Here is a 15,727-nt window from a genome sequence, read left to right on the forward strand (position 1 = left end):
CTCTTCACAGATGAAAGCAGGTTCACACTGAGCACATGAGCACATGTGACAGACGTGATAGAGTCTGGAGATGCCGTGGAGAACGTTCTGCTGCCTGCAACATCCTCCAGCATGACCGGTTTGGCGGTGGGTCAGTCATGGTGTGTGGTGGCATTTCTTTGTGGGGCCGCACAGCCCTCCATGTGCTCGCCAGAGGTAGCCTGACTGCCATTAGGTACTGAGATGAGATCCTCAGACCCCTTGTGAGACCATATACTGACACATGCACATTTGTGGCCTGCTGGAGGTCATTTTGCAGGGCTCTGGCAGTGCACCTCCTTGCACAAAGGCGGAGGTAGCGGTCCTGCTGCTGGGTTGTTGCCCTCCTACGGCCTCCTCCACGTCTCCTGGTGTACTGGCCTGTCTCCTGGTAGCGCCTCCATGCTCTGGACACTACGCTGACAGACACAGCAAACCTTTTTGCCACAGCTCGCATTGATGTGCCATCCTGGATGAACTGCACTACCTGAGCCACTTGTGTGGGTTGTAGACTCCGTCTCATGCTACCACTAGTGAGAGCACCGCCAGCATTCAAAAGTGACCAAAACATCAGCCAGGAAGCATAGGAACTGAGAAGTGGTCTGTGGTCACCACCTGCAGAATCACTCCTTTTTTGGGGGTGTCTTGCTAATTGCCTATAATTTCCACCTTTTGTCTATTCCATTTGCACAACAGCATGTGAAATGTATTGTCAATCAGTGTTGCTTCCTAAGTGGACAGTTTGATTTCATAGAAGTGTGATTGACTTGGAGTTACATTGTGTTGTTTAAGTGTTCCCTTTATTTTTTTGAGCAGTGTACATTTAATTAATGTTATGGTTTCCTGGCTATGGAAGAGTTATTGTTTAATGCAGGGGGGGCATCAACCCCTATTTAACCCTGAATAAGTGAAAGTCATATCCATGAAATACATCCTCTAATGATTTCTGAACGTTTCCTTTTGAAAAACGATATTCCAAGCATGTGTACACACTAAAGGGTAGAAAAAAGTTGAGCAAAATAGTTTTTTATTTTTTAGACACAACGGCAAACTTCAAGGAGTTGGTCTGATACACTATGTCATCAGTCTCCCCCCTTGCTTGAGCAGCAATAGAGAACAACCCCGTCCCCACAGAGCCGTGGGTGTTGCTGCGTTTTTTTTTTGCCCGCACTACAGAAGGCTTTATCGGACCGCTAATATTGGATATTTTTGGGGGGTATGCTGATTTTTCAGGGTGTGCTGCAGCACCTCAGTATCCCTACTTCCTGCTGCTATGCCCCCCTCCCCCAATTTGTGACTCGTTACATACCTGGACCACCTATTGAGATGTGCCTTTTAAGTAAATCGTGTTAAATAAGGAGAAAAGGAGACACGAGTTGGTCTTCAATACCACTGACATATCCATTGAATTAAACATAGATCTATCCCCCATCGTTTTTTTAAAGATGCTATGATACCTCCCATACGCTGGGTGGACGCATTACGTTTCTTGTCCACATAGATCCAGTGATCACAGCCAAAGATTAACCAAGTATATTTCCTGACCAAGTGCGGTAAATCCTGATCGCAGACCAGTGAAGGCTACTGAACCATTACCCTGATTAGTTTGGTTAAGGAAACCAAAACCGATCCAGGAACAGCGCGTGTCTCAGATTCGAGTCAACTTTCGGTGGAAGAAGCGTGAAACCGTGAACATGTAGGTATTAGCTGTGGTATTAGGCTTTAACAGCATACATTTGTCACAATTGCTTTCCACTTTAACAAAATACAAATTTAGGCTATTAGGTCTTGGATATTTGGAATATGATATTTAAAGAATTGTTTCTGGAAGTGCTCGAAGTCGAGGCGTCATTAGGAGTACTCAATGCACTTCCCGAGCCAGCACGATTTATGTTGCCTATTATGTCGTTCACAGTGATTATTTGTTGCATTCTGTACTGTAAACGCAATGCATTTACGACAAAATGGTTAGGGCGCATTCTGATGTGCTGTCACTCATTTTTGGACCTGCCCTTATTTGGCAGTGGAAGTGAAAAGCCTATCCTGTAATTTTTCAGTAGCTGAGATGTTTGACAGTGTTTCTTATTATTTCACTCAGTATTATGTTGTATTTTTATTTAACCAACACCTAGTTTTAAAGACAATAATTCCATACCTGCAGCTTAAAGGGGCAATTTGCATTTCAAACATTAACAAAGTCGTGACCCAGCCACTATTTTGGTAAAAGTATGGGGGGTGAGAGAAAGACTTTCAAATGAATAGACAGAGCTATGGATGCAAGGACTGACCATCCATTTTATTAAAAGTAGTTTTAACCATGTTTTGAGGCTATACAGTGTTTGTTTACAAATGCATTGTTTACAAACAATGGAGAAAAACAAGCTTATATTTGAGTTTGAAAGTTAAACTAAGCTCATGAGGCATTCATTAGTTATATTCTTCAGGAATCAATGGGTTTATATAATTAATTTAAAGTCCAAAAATGGATGTAGCAATTGCAGATTGCCTGTTTAAAAAACACAAAATATTTGAATCAATTGAGAAAGATGGGCTTTAAAATCACTTGACCTGGTGGTTATATAAAAAAGAAATAGTTGAAAAGATTAGTTTTTATTTTAACCTTTATTTAACAAGGCAAGTCAGTTAAGAACAAATTCTTATTTACAATGTTGGCATACCCTGGCCAAACCCGGACGATGCTGGGCCAATTGTGCGCCGCCCTATGGGACTCCCAATCACGGCCAGATGTGATACAGCCTGTATGTGAACCAAGGACTGTAGTTACGCCTCTTACACTGAGATGCAGTGCCTTAGACCGCTGTGCCACTCGGGAGCCCGAGTGTCTTATAAGGCTCTGGTGGTGGTGAGATCCTTTACATAAGAGGAACCAGTGAGTGATATCTTGAGATAAGAACAGTGTTCCTAAGAAAATACTATTTTACAACCCATGTGTCATACAGAAGATCAATGACAAGCTCCCCTTCATAATGCTGTTATTCAGTAATCTAGGGGCTCTTTACTTAATCAATTTGTATCCACATACTGTACGTTTTAGATAGCTGCAGCAGTGGCAGTATTGTAAAATACCATATAGTCTACAAATCATAATGACATCTACCCACTAAATTCCACGTTATTTGGATAAGTATAGGCCTACGACCAATGCTTGCATATGCAGTACATCTAATGTGTAACTAAATGATGTATGTATCAGCTAACATTAACACACTTACAATTTAATTTACTGGAATAAACAGCCCCTGCCATGTTTGTCACATCGGAAGTGTGTTATTTAACATTAGATGAGATAATGAGTTTGTGGTTGAGTTGCTGTCACAACTGTCATGTAGGTTATTTCCTGGGTTTTGATGTCTATTAGCATTTTCAGTGTCATGTCATTAGACTATTGGCATACTCTCTCCTCTCTGCCTGCCAGTCACTAGACCACTCTGCAGTAGAACTAGGTAAGATGCCTGCAATTGCAAGGACATTTTGTTTATTTTGTATTTTGCTTGGTATAGGCCTAGTATCGTACTCTTATCATATGTGTTTCTCTACTGGTTTTAGGAGGCTGTTCTATGTGTAAGCAAATAGAACATTGTACAGTGCAGCAGCATGAGTTTTCTCTGCCTGTGTTGTCTTTATTATACAAAATAATGCTCAGCAAATATTTTATATTAAGATGTAGATCAGGGATTCTTGAAAGTCGGGACAAACCTTGTCCAGCAGGGAAACTTTATTTATAGTAAAAAAATAAAAAAATAAATGCATTATTTGAGCTTAAATAATGCACCATTTCCATGTCGGCTCTATGCTTGGAAATACCACCAAAAAAGGTTGAAAATGTTACAAAAACAGGCAATGATTAATATCAACTGAAAAAGGATATTTTGCAGTGTCTTGCAATAGCCCTCTTTGAATATTTCTCTCAAAACTGTAATTGCTAAAAAAAAATGTGTCCAGAGATTTGGTCAACTCCGTCAAATTTGTCTGAAATTCTAAATGAGTGAGGAATGAGCAGGGTCAACTACTCCGTAAGGATCCCTTCTTCTTGTCTTCATTACCTGTAGTGCAACAAGACTGTTCATGGTCTGGAAAGTTCTCTACTTTTGATAGATTTAAACAAACAATATTGAAATCACCATGGTCACAACCATAAACTGTCAACTCCATTTCCCTGATAGATTAAGATAGGATATACATTTTGGTTCAAATATGTTTATTTTAAGGTGTCTGACATACATCCAGTTAGTTGCATTTTATGAACAAATTGAAGAATTAGGAGAGGTTGTTCCTTTACATGGTGTGATGATAGCTGATACTTTGGTCTATGCAAATATATATTTCAAATGTTGTTAATATTAAGACAAATATTTGTGGGAAAATAATACATACATTAAGAAGTAGGCCACATTATGAGCTTTCTATTGACAATTATTTTATCTATTTAAGTTGATGTATTGTACCAAAATAAGTATTACAAACTGAATGAATATATAACCATGAAACCAATTTCTCTCACTTTTATTTGTGTATCTGTATTGGTTTTGGCCATACAACACGACACAGTTAATGTTCGGGGAGAGGTCCAACCGCAGGTCTTGTTGTGTCAGATATTCTCAACTAGTCCAGTCAGCTTATTTCTTCCAATCACCAGGGGGAGGAGAAGAAACATGTTTTCCTCAGTGGTAAATAATAATAGTAATGATGCAAGACCTTTTTTTTAAACGGTACATTTTCTGTGGAGAACATTTTGTACATTACATGTATCCCAAGAATGAGTGGATTCAGTGGGTCTCTTCCTTGAAGCTGATATTATCAAGAAACGCTGTGAAGTAATAACTTCCCCATTTATGCCTGAGGGAGATAGTGTGTAAACTGGTGTTATAGACGCTCAGCACATCTCAGCACATCTCTTGATCATCTTAAGCCTGTCAGCTGTGACCACACTCTGTGACAGACTATCTGGAACACTACTAAACTTGAGGCCTGCTTTGTATAGCATCTGAGAAATGGAAATGATGATGCTTGATGTACTGTAATACCTTTTGACAAATGTACTGTTGAAATGTTTACAGCTTCTCTCCTGTCCAGGGGCTGCATGTTAATAACTGAGTCTCATCAATGCACTTGGGCATGCATCCTACTTTAGCTGTACAGTAGGTGCAGTGAAACAAGGTATCATTTTACCCTCGGTGTCCCAGACAAGGGGCCAGCAGAGAAGGTCACAGGGGAGGGAGGGGAGGAAGAGAGCGAGATTAAAAGTCTCTCCTGTTATCCTGGCTGGTGTGGGTCTTATTTCAACCCCCGATGAGCCCATGGATTGTCAGTAAAAACCATGATCATTGCAAGACTGCCTGAATTACACTGAGGTTGCGTCTATAATCTATGTCTACGATGCCTATCTACTGTTTGTTGTCAAATTTGGTGCCTATCTAATAAATGCTGTGTCATAACTATACTTGTGACACACTGGGGAATTTAGTAGTTCCCAGTCCAGTTGTCTGATGATGTGACCAGGGGCATGTGCATGAAGATGGAATCCCCTCCCTCTGTGTGTTCTGACCCTGGCTGTCCCGTGTTGTCTGGGGGGGTCACAGGTTTGACAGTGGGGGCGTGTGGGCAATCCCCCTGCACCAGCGTCCGGACCTGCTGGAGCCTTGCGCCGACTTGGTGAACAGCGAGTGGCAGCGGAGCCACGGTGCCCGGGTTCACGCCCTCCAGAAATCCTGCCAGGAGTTCCCCGTAGCCCTGGTGCTGCTGCAGGGCTCTGGGAACAGGGACGGTGGGGATGGGGAGACACTCCTGGGGCACGTCCGGCTGTCCCGCGTGGTGTCCCGCCCTGGGAGCCTCTTTGTGGAGTCGGTGGTGGTGTCCAAGGCCCAGAGGGGGAAGGGCTACGGTCGTACACTGATGCAGGAGACGGAGCGCTACTCTAAGGCCCGAGGGTTCCTGAGGCTGTGTCTGACCACCCACGACAAGCAGCACTTCTATGCCCACCTGGGCTACGTTCTGTCCATGCCGGTACAGAATGCTGGTGTCATGGCCTCCTTCATGCCCATGGAGGTGCTGGAGAGGTTCTCCAAGCTCCCAGGGACAGACGACACCCAGGGTGAGGTACAGGGAGGCCCACCACCACCATCACCACCCCAGATCCCTCCTTCCTTTATAGGGCCGGCTCCATCACCTCTGCCCCCTCCTCCACCACCCACTCATCCTTCTAGTCTTCCTACTCCCCCACCTCTTCTCCTTCCTCCCTCTGCTCTATCTCGTCATCCACCTCCCTCTCCTCCCTCTGGTCTTCCACCTCCTCCCTCTATTCCTCCTCCTCCTCCTCCTCCTCCTCCTCCTCCTCCTCCTCCTCCTCCTCCTCAGTGTCCGGCCCGACTGGTGTTTCAGACTCTTGAGGAGACGCCCTATAGAGATGCTAAAGGAGTTCCTATCTTCTGGATGCACAAGGACATCTGAGTCTGAGGGCCTGGCTGACCACAGACCATGTCACCCATGTCACTCAGCCTCACACACACACATGCTCAGGACATTGAGGAAAAGGACACTGCCTTTGGCCTATTTAGTACCACAGCCTGTAGGGTTTGACAAGAGGTTGACAGACTGAGAAGGAAGGATATTTTTGGGGTCTGGCTGGCACTCCTTGAGTTCTTGTCAGAGATACTTGGTGCTGTAGACTGAGATAACACTTGAACAAAGAATACCAAATGTTTGTTCTCATGTGCCTTAAGTAAGTTGTTTTTTCTTGTCCTAAAATAAAACATGTATTAAATGAATGGTTAACTTTACCTGATCAAACTAAATAATTATCACTGGGGCTATATTTTGGGCCTAATGTTTCAATCATTTTGATGTTGAAATAAAGGACTGTGTACTAAAGTGTATTGTTATGTGTTTTCTATGGGTCACCGTTTAAGATTGCACATTTCTAAATACCTTTTCATCCAAGCATCTTGTAGACAATCTCCAATGGTCTTGTCTTGAAAGGGATGCAACAGAGGTTTTGTATCATTTCAGCCAGTAGTTTTGAAAGTAGTGCTCGCGAGCTAAAAGGGTTCCCTAAAAATTGCACAGTTGAGTACACGTCATCAATTTCGAATGATATGTTACATCCTGCAAAAAAATATTCTTTATGTTGCGAATTCCAATTTATACAATATGTTAAGAATTTGTAAGTCCTTAAGATCCTGTTTAATCTCTTGAAATATTAACATCAGTCAAAATGAATTTAGTTTGAACAGATATGTGTCTGTCTGTGTGTTCTCTTTAGGCACGACAACACATTAACCAGTGAACAGCCATGCTGCTACAGAGCTTCCCTCTCACCATCCTCCTCCTCTCCACCATCCCTGTCACTCCCCAGTGGGGGGCAGTGGGTGATGAGTCTGGAGGGTCTGTGGCTGCTGCAAGGCCAGTGGTCCAGGGCAGGCCCTTCACCATGGTCTGGAACATGCCCACAGCGAGCTGCCAGGAACACTATGGCGTCCACCTGGACCTGGGGGCCTTCGACATCGTGGAGAACCACCACCAGCGCTTCCAGGGCCAGAACATGAGCATCTTCTACCACAATCAGCTAGGCCTCTACCCTTACATCTCCCAGGAAGGTCTGCAGGTTAATGGAGGGGTTCCCCAGAGGGGAGACCTGGAGGCCCACCTGGCCCTGGCCCAGACCCAGATCTCAGCCCTGCTCAGGACAGGGTTCAGCGGCCTGGCCGTCATCGACTGGGAGGAGTGGCGCCCCTTGTGGGTGAGAGACTTCGGCATTAAGCAGGAGTACCGCCGGCTGTCTAAAAAACTAGTGAGAGGGGAGCATCCAGAGCTAACCAAACAGGAAGTGAACTCCCTGGCCCGTAAGGAGTTTGAGAGGGGTGCCAGGGCCTTCATGTCTGAGACACTGCAGTTAGGAGTGTGTCTGCGACCGAGGGGACTCTGGGGCTTCTACAGCTTCCCTGAATGCTTCAACTACCACAGGAAGCAGAAAGGCCACAGCTACACGGGCCACTGCCACTCCAAGACCAGGCAGAAGAATGACCAGCTAGCCTGGCTGTGGCGCCAGTCCACTGCCCTCTACCCTAGCATCTACCTACCCCAACGTCTGGCAGGGTCCTCTGATGCCACCCTCCTGGTCAGACATAGGCTTCTGGAGGCCCTGAGGGTGGCGAATCAGTACCCCACTAGCACCCATGCCACTCCTGTACTGCCCTATGCCAGAGTGGCATTCGCCCACACCCTCCACTTCCTCAACAAGGTAAATTATAACAGTAAAGTTGGAAAATGTTTCCTATCCCATGACTGTGTTATTACAGAGTTATAATCAATTGTTCAAAACATACACTAACAGTGATGCACTTATGTTATGAATATTATAAACTCTTTGATATCATATTTGGCAGGATTTACTATTATTTGGGCTGATATCACATACAAGTAATCAAACTAGTCTCCCATTGACCTTGCCATACAGACAGTGACATATGAGCACACCTGGCAGGAGATACCAGCAAGCAATGGAAAGATATTCTATCCCTGCATTATTTGTATTTATTTATTTTACCTTTATTTAACTATGCAAGTCAGTTAAGAACAAATTCTTATTTACAATGACGGCCTACCAGAAGGCAAATGACCTGCGGGGACGGGGTCTGGGATTAAAATAAAATTAAAAAATAAAAACATAGGACAAAACACACATCACGACAAGAGAGACACCACAACACTACATAAAGAGACCTAAGACAACAACATAGCATGGAAACAACACATGAAAACACAGCATGTAGCAACACAACATGACAACAACATGGTAGCAACACAACATGGTAACAGCACAAAACATGGTACAAACGTTATTGGGCACAGACAACAGCACAAAGGGCAAGAAAGTAGAGACAACAATACATAACGCGAAGCAGACACAACTGTCAGTAAGAGTGTCCATGCTTGAGTCTTTGAATGAAGAGATTGAGATAAAACGGTCCAGTTTGGGTGTTTGTTGCAGCTCGTTCCAGTCGCTAGCTGCAGCGAACTGAAAAGAGGAGAGACCCAGGGATGTGTGTGCTTTGGGGATCTTTAACAGAATGTGACTGGCAGAACAGGTGTTGCATGTGGAGGATGAGGGCTGCAGTAGATATCTCAGATAGGGAGGAGTGAGGCCTAAGAGGGTTTTATAAATAAGAATCAACCAGTGGGTCTTGCGACAGGTATACAGAGATGACCAGTTTACAGAAGAGTATAGAGTGCAGTGATGTGTCCAATAAGGAGCATTGGTGGCAAATCTGATGGCCGAATGGTAAAGAACACCTAGCCGCTCGAGAGCACCCTTACCTGCCAATCTATAAATTATGTCTCTATAATCTAGCATGGGTAGGATGGTCATCTGAATCGGGGTTAGTTTGGCAGCTGTGGTGAAAGAGCGATAGAGGAAACCAAGTCTAGATTTAACCTTAGCCTGCAGCTTTGACATGTGCTGAGAGAAGGACAGTGTACCGTCTAGCCAAACTCCCAAGTACTTGTATGAGGTGACTACCTCAAGCTCTAAACCCTCAGAGGTAGTAATCACACTGGTGGGGAGAGGGGCAATCTTCTTACCAAACCACATGACCTTTGTTTTGGAGGTGTTCAGAACAAGGTTAAGGGAGAACGCTTGTTGGACACTAAGAAAGATTTGTTGTAGAGCATTTAACACAAAATCAGGGGAGGGGCCAGCTGAGTATAAGACTGTATCATCTGCATATAAATGGATGAGAGAGCTTCCTACTACCTGAGCTATGCTGTTGATATAAATTCGAAGAGCGTGGGGCCTAGGATCGAGCCTTGCTGTACTCCCTTGGTGACAGGCAGTGGCTGAGACAGCAGATTTTCTGACTTTATACACTGCACTCTTTGAGAGAGGTAGTTAGCAAACCAGGCCAAAGACCCCACAGAGACACCAATACTCCTTAGCCGGCACACAAGAATGGAATGGTCTATCGTATCAAAAGCTTTGGCCAAGTCAATAAAAATAGCAGCACAATATTGCTTAGAATCAAGGGCAATGGTGACATCATTAAGGACCTTTAAGGTTGCAGTGACACATCCATAACCTGAGCGGAAATCAGATTGCATACAGAGAGAATACTATAGACATTAAGAAAGCCAGTCAGTTGATTATTGACAAGATTTTCCAACACTTTTGATAAACAGAGGATCAGCTTGATCTCCCCTTTAAATAAAGGATGGACCGTGGCTGCCTTCTAAGCCATGGGAACCTCCCCAGAGAGGAGAGACATGTTAAAAGGTCAGAGATAGGCTTGGCGATGATAGGGGCAGCAACCTTAAAGAAGAAAGGGTCTAAACCATCTGAACCAGATGTATTTGTTGGGGTCAAGTTTAAGGAGCTCCTTCAGCAGCTCGGACTCAGTGACCGCCTGCAGGGAGAAACTTTGTAGCGGGGCAGGGAAAAAAGAGGGAACAGCATCGGGGATAGTCACATTAGAAGGGGTGGGAGAGCAGGAAATGGATGGGCAAGGCGGCATGGCTGAGTCAAATAAGAATCCTGACCTAATGAAGTGGTGATTAAAGAGCTCAGCCATGTGCTCCTTGTCAGTAACAACCACATCATCAACATTAAGGGACATGGGCAGCTGTGAGGAGCAGGGTTTATTCTCCAGGTGTTTAACCATTAGACTCAATCATCTCACCTCAAGTGTATGCATTTTTGTAGGTGGTTGATACCTGTCTGTTTTTGTGTGTGTGTGTTTTCAGACGGATCTGGAGCACACACTGGGAGAGAGTGCAGCGCTAGGGATGGCAGGAGTGGTGCTATGGGGGGAGCAGGCATTCGCTAAGTCAAAGGTCAGATCCTGGAGACCTCACAGTTTGTGCATGTACATCCACTATAATATACATACAGTGCCTTCGGAAAGTATTCAAACCACTTGACTTTCTCCACATTTTGTTATGTTAAAGCCTTATTCTAAAATTAATTAAAGTATTTTTTCCCCCCTCATCAATCTACACAAAATACCCCATAATGACAAAGCAAAAATAGGTTTTTAGACATTTTTGCTAATGATTTTTTTTAAATTACTGAAAAATTACATTTACATAAGTATTCAGACCCTTTGCTCAGTACTTTGTTGAAGCACCTCCGGCAGCAATTACAGCATTGAGTCTTCTTGGGTATGACGCTACATGCTTGGCACACCTGTATTTGGGGAGTTTCTGCCATTCTTCTCTGCAGATCCTCTAAAGCTCTGTCAGGGTGGATGGGGAGCGTTTCTGCAGAGCTATTTTCAAGTCTCTCCAGAGATGTTCGATCGGGTTCAAGTCCGGGCTCTGGCTGGGCCACTCAAGGACATTCAGAGACTTGTCCCGAAGCCACTCCTGCGTTGTTTTGACTGTGTGCTTCGGGACGTTGTCCTGTTGGAAGGTGAACCTTCTCCCCAGTCTGAGGTTCCTGAGCGCTCTGGAGCAGGTTTTCATCAAGGAACTCTCTGTACTTTGCTCCATTTATCTTTACCTAGATCCTGACTAGTCTCCCAGTCCCTGCTGCTGAAAAACATCCCCACAGCATGATGCTGCTACCACCATGCTTCACCGTAGGGATGGTGCCAGGTTTACTCCAGACGTGACGCTTGGCATTCAGGCCAGAGAGTTCAGTCTTGATTTCATCAGTCCAGACAATCTTGTTTCTCATGGTCTGAGAGTCCTTTAGGTGCATTTTGTCAAAGGCACCTTTTGTCATGTGCCTTTTACTGAGGAGTGGCTTCCGTCTGGCCACTCTACCACAAAGACCTGATTGATGGAGTGCTGCAGTGATGGTTGTCCTTCTGGAAGATTCTCCCATCTCCACAGAGGAGCTATAGAGCTCTGTCAGAGTGACCATCAGGTTCTTGGTCACTTTCCTGACCAAGCCCTTCTCCCCTGATTGCTCAGATTGGACGGGCGGACAGCTCTAGGAAGAGTCTTGGTGGTTCCAAACATCTTCCATTTAAGAATGATGAAGGCCTTGTGTTGATGTGTTCTTGGGGACCTTCAATGCTGCAGAGATTTTTTGGTACCCTTCCCCCGATCTGTGCCTCGACACAATCCTGTCTCGGAGCTCTACGGACAATTCCTTCGACCTCATGGCTTATAAGGTGCACTGTCAACTGTGGGACCTTATATAGACAGGTGTGTGCCTTTCCAAATCATGTCCAATCATTTGAATTTACCACAGGTGGACTCCATTCAAGTTGTAGAAACATCTCAAGGATGATCAATGGAAACAGGATGCACCTGAGCTCAATTTCGAGTCTCATAGCAAAGGGGCTGAATACTTATGTGAAGAAGGTATTTCTGTTTTTCATTTTTTATACATTTTCAAAAATGTCTAAAACCTGTTTTCACTTGTCGTTATGGGGTATTGTGTGTAGATTGCTGAGGATATTTATTTAATACATTTTAGAATAAGGCTGTAATGTAACAAAAGGTGGAAAAAGTCAAGGGGTCTGAATACTTTCCGAATGCACTGTACTTCTACAACCTTGAGTGTGTATGCAGTTTGGTTTTGTTCTGTATTTGTATATGAATATCTCTTTCCCTTCCTCTCTTGGCAGCGTCAGTGTGAGATACTGAGGGACTACATTAATTCTGAACTGGGAGAGTACATCAGCACCCTGAAGAGAGGGGTGCAGCGCTGCAGCGAGGAGCGATGTCAAGGCAACGGTCGCTGTGCCAGAAGGGACCCCTACTCTGACCACATGATCCCACTCTCTGACTCCTTCTCCAACTTCCTCCCTGACCCCTCTCATGACCTCAGCCACCTCCGCACTAACTTCCTGTGCCAGTGCTATCAGGGCTGGGCGGGTGAGAAGTGTCAGGAAAGGATAGCTTCAATCACTAACACTTAGTGTCAGGAAAATATATAATCTCTATCACCAATATATAATATCACCTCTTTTGTTTATTTGGTTGATGCGCAGCATACAGTAGCATCATTGCAATTCCACCAAGTGTATCAAAGTGAAAACTGTGGCAGTTGCCATGCTAAGGCACGTTCTCAGCGTATTCATTCTATACAATTCAGTTCCACTTGTGACATGTTTAAGTTGTGATAGTCAGAACAAATTTGCACTGTGTTTTGTCAGTAACAAAATGGGTGTGACATTTCATCATACATCGCCTGTCTCATGCATACATGTAAAAGAGTACCGCTTCTAAAAGTTACAGCTGTAACTTGTATGTACAGTATATTTAAGTCACAGATCACATGGACATCTCGAACCTGAATCATTTCTGTCCTCATGCAGTTGTTCAAATACATGAATTGTCAGTGGAAGAGTGTGGTCCTTTATGCTGTGATATCACTAAAGATGCTATAAAGTGTTCAGTACCCTGCAATCTTACTGAATGAGTCTCTTTCTTTCTCCTTTTTGTCTTGCAAATCAAACAACTCATAAATATACAGTATAGTATATGGAAACATTCTCTGTGGGTTCCAACTCCCGGGCTCTGTTGTGCATATGGCAGTAGGGGTTGTTTCTGGATGGGCCCAAGTTCCAATACCATGTGCAGGGCAGGGATTTGACTTGAGTGGAGATGTTGGGGCAGGTAGTTAACAGTTGGTGTTACATTAGTGTCCAGGGGGCCACTAGGACGGGGTTTTCAGGGTCCAGGGGTGAAGGGTGTTCCTCTCTGTGACCTCTGCTCCTCAGGATCCTCCCGTGATGGCTGTGAGGTTGTGGCGCAGCACCTGCAGCTCCTGGATGAGCTGGGAGACCTCTAGGGTCGCAGCCTGTCTCTCCCTCACTGCTTCAGTTAAGGACCGGAGAGCGCTACCCTGCTGCACTGGAGGGGGAACGCAGAAACACAGTCATAGAAAGGGATGGGCAAAATGTTGAGGCCTGGTTGGATTTCAGATCAAGATTGAGAAAGAGTAAGTGAATATCGTTACCTAAGAAACAGAAGATAAGAAGTAGCGTCAACAGCATCAATGATGTCACTGCACACCCCATGGTGTATCGGAACGAGGTGGGCATCAACAGGTCTCGGAGCGTGCTCTGCCATCGGCTTCTCATTGGATGCCCTGTCTGATAGACAACTGGTCTGTCCCGGAGATGCAGGTTCCCATTGGTGGAGGGAGCAGGAGGAAGGGGAGGTCGTCTGCTGCCTATAGAGACCATAGAGACAGTGGAGATTCTAGTGACTAAAGGTAATGGAGAGTAATGAGAGTCACATTTCAATGGTGGTTTTGGATGCAATCACTATACACAATACAGCCTGGAAATATCTGGTACCTTTGTGGTTGTGCTCTGGGTGGGTGCGGTGCAGGTCGTTGATGGACTCCACAGAATGTAGCTCGATCTCAGTCAGATCTCGATCACTGATCCGGGTAAAAAATACTGGAGTGGTAGGGGATGGAGGTTGTTTCGCCATAATCCCTGGAGGGAAGGAGGGAGAGAGAAGAGGACACCAGGTCTCTAAATCGTATTACTGATAATCAAAATAAAACTGTTATCAGGAAGTTGGAATTTGGACTCAGGGCCAGGGCCAGGGGAGAGGGGATTGAGAACAGGCCCTTTGTCTGACTGGGAATGTTTCCACAAGTCTAGCCAAAATGTGAAGCCATTTCAGCCATGCAGCCTAGTTGATATAATGTACAAGAATGCTTTAAGCACACTAAGTTGTATATTGGCATATTGGTATGGTGGCATTGACAGGCAAGCACTATTATTTCAATGATATAAGGGAGACATGATATAGTCCTACTCTCTCACACACAAAAACACACGCATGATTCATCAAACCAGACACTCCCACCCCATTTTCTATTCAGGTATCCGGGCTTCACCCAAAAACTTTAGGGACACAATATCCATGAATTTTCTCCTCACAATCAATCAAGTGTCCAGATAGCGCCATTCCACCAAATCAGCCACCTTGAATTCTCCCCTCTCTTTGCTCTTACCTTCTGTTAACATTAAATAGGGGAGAAAGATACACGAATAGTATGTGTATCTGAGGAGAATTCACATACAGTATGTGTGCGTCTCCTCAAGAAAAGAAAGCCGCTGTCAATACGTTCCCAATATGTGTCAACAACAAATGATGGAAAAGGTTATCCAGTGTCATAGGATCAAACAAAATATACATCCACAACTGTATTAATTAGCCTTCTGAATATAGTCCAGGTTGAATAATTGCCTTATCACACGGAAGCGAGTCCAGACCCAGTGTTTTGTTTCTGTGTCTCTGTGCCCCCGATCCCTGCCTTGCTCCCTGCTGCTTGCCCCTACCCTAACAGCCCCCACCCTAACAGCCCCTACCCTAAAATAGAAGCTGGGACGAGGATGGTATTAATAGCTGCTACTGGGCCACAGGATCATTCAATTATCCAACAGAGGCAGAGGAGGTACAGTAAGCAACAGGACCCAGAGCAATGTGAAACGTCCCCGAATATAAAAAAGGCCTGCTTTTTAGTGTGTTCATATTTGATTAATTTACAACAAGTGATCTAATGACAATGTAAAGATAAGAGTTACTGGTTAACTGTTAGTGTAACATCAATTGCCAGGTCGCAATTGTAAATGAGAACGTGTTCTCAATTTGCCTACCTGGTTAAATAAAGGTTAAATAAAATAAATAAAAAAATTACTGGTGCAGTGTAACACATCGTTAGTGGTTTTCTGAGATGTAGCCACTGTCATCCCAGATCCAGAAATTCCTTGTATATTGACAT

General features: G+C 44.5%; 3 protein-coding genes across 5 annotated transcripts; 2 read left to right on the forward strand and 1 right to left on the reverse strand.

Moving 5' to 3' along the window:
* The first annotated feature begins 1,565 nt into the window (after positions 1-1,565).
* Positions 1,566-13,389, forward strand: hyal3 (hyaluronidase 3). 3 transcript variants are annotated; one of them, XM_055931969.1, is made up of 4 exons: positions 1,566-1,714; positions 7,298-8,275; positions 10,771-10,860; positions 12,606-13,389. In XM_055931969.1, exons 2-4 carry the CDS (start codon positions 7,328-7,330, stop codon positions 12,897-12,899), a joined length of 1,332 nt encoding a protein of 443 aa, XP_055787944.1. In that variant the 5' UTR covers positions 1,566-1,714; positions 7,298-7,327; the 3' UTR covers positions 12,900-13,389. The 3 variants fall into 3 exon arrangements, with proteins under 3 accessions (XP_055787944.1, XP_055787945.1, XP_055787943.1); XM_055931970.1 differs by lacking the exon at positions 1,566-1,714 and adding an exon at positions 1,745-3,482 and having other exon boundaries at positions 10,771-10,892; positions 12,606-12,722; XM_055931968.1 differs by lacking the exon at positions 1,566-1,714 and adding an exon at positions 1,749-3,482.
* LOC129861456 (N-alpha-acetyltransferase 80-like) lies at positions 5,337-6,486 on the forward strand. Its single transcript, XM_055932828.1, has 3 exons — positions 5,337-5,347; positions 5,619-6,135; positions 6,394-6,486. Exons 1-3 carry the CDS (start codon positions 5,337-5,339, stop codon positions 6,484-6,486), a joined length of 621 nt encoding a protein of 206 aa, XP_055788803.1.
* A 23-nt stretch (positions 13,390-13,412) lies between the features above and the next one.
* si:dkey-20d21.12 (uncharacterized protein LOC556245 homolog) lies at positions 13,413-15,247 on the reverse strand. Its single transcript, XM_055931971.1, has 4 exons — positions 14,957-15,247; positions 14,286-14,429; positions 13,943-14,158; positions 13,413-13,836 (listed from the first exon to the last, which is right to left on the reverse strand). The coding sequence occupies exons 1-4, from the start codon at positions 14,967-14,969 to the stop codon at positions 13,700-13,702; spliced, it is 510 nt and encodes a 169-aa protein (XP_055787946.1). The 5' UTR covers positions 14,970-15,247; the 3' UTR covers positions 13,413-13,699.
* Between the last annotated feature and the right edge of the window lie 480 nt (positions 15,248-15,727).

Source organism: Salvelinus fontinalis, chromosome 8, assembly GCF_029448725.1.
Source record: "Salvelinus fontinalis isolate EN_2023a chromosome 8, ASM2944872v1, whole genome shotgun sequence".
In the NCBI taxonomy this organism is placed as follows: Eukaryota; Metazoa; Chordata; class Actinopteri; order Salmoniformes; family Salmonidae; genus Salvelinus; species Salvelinus fontinalis.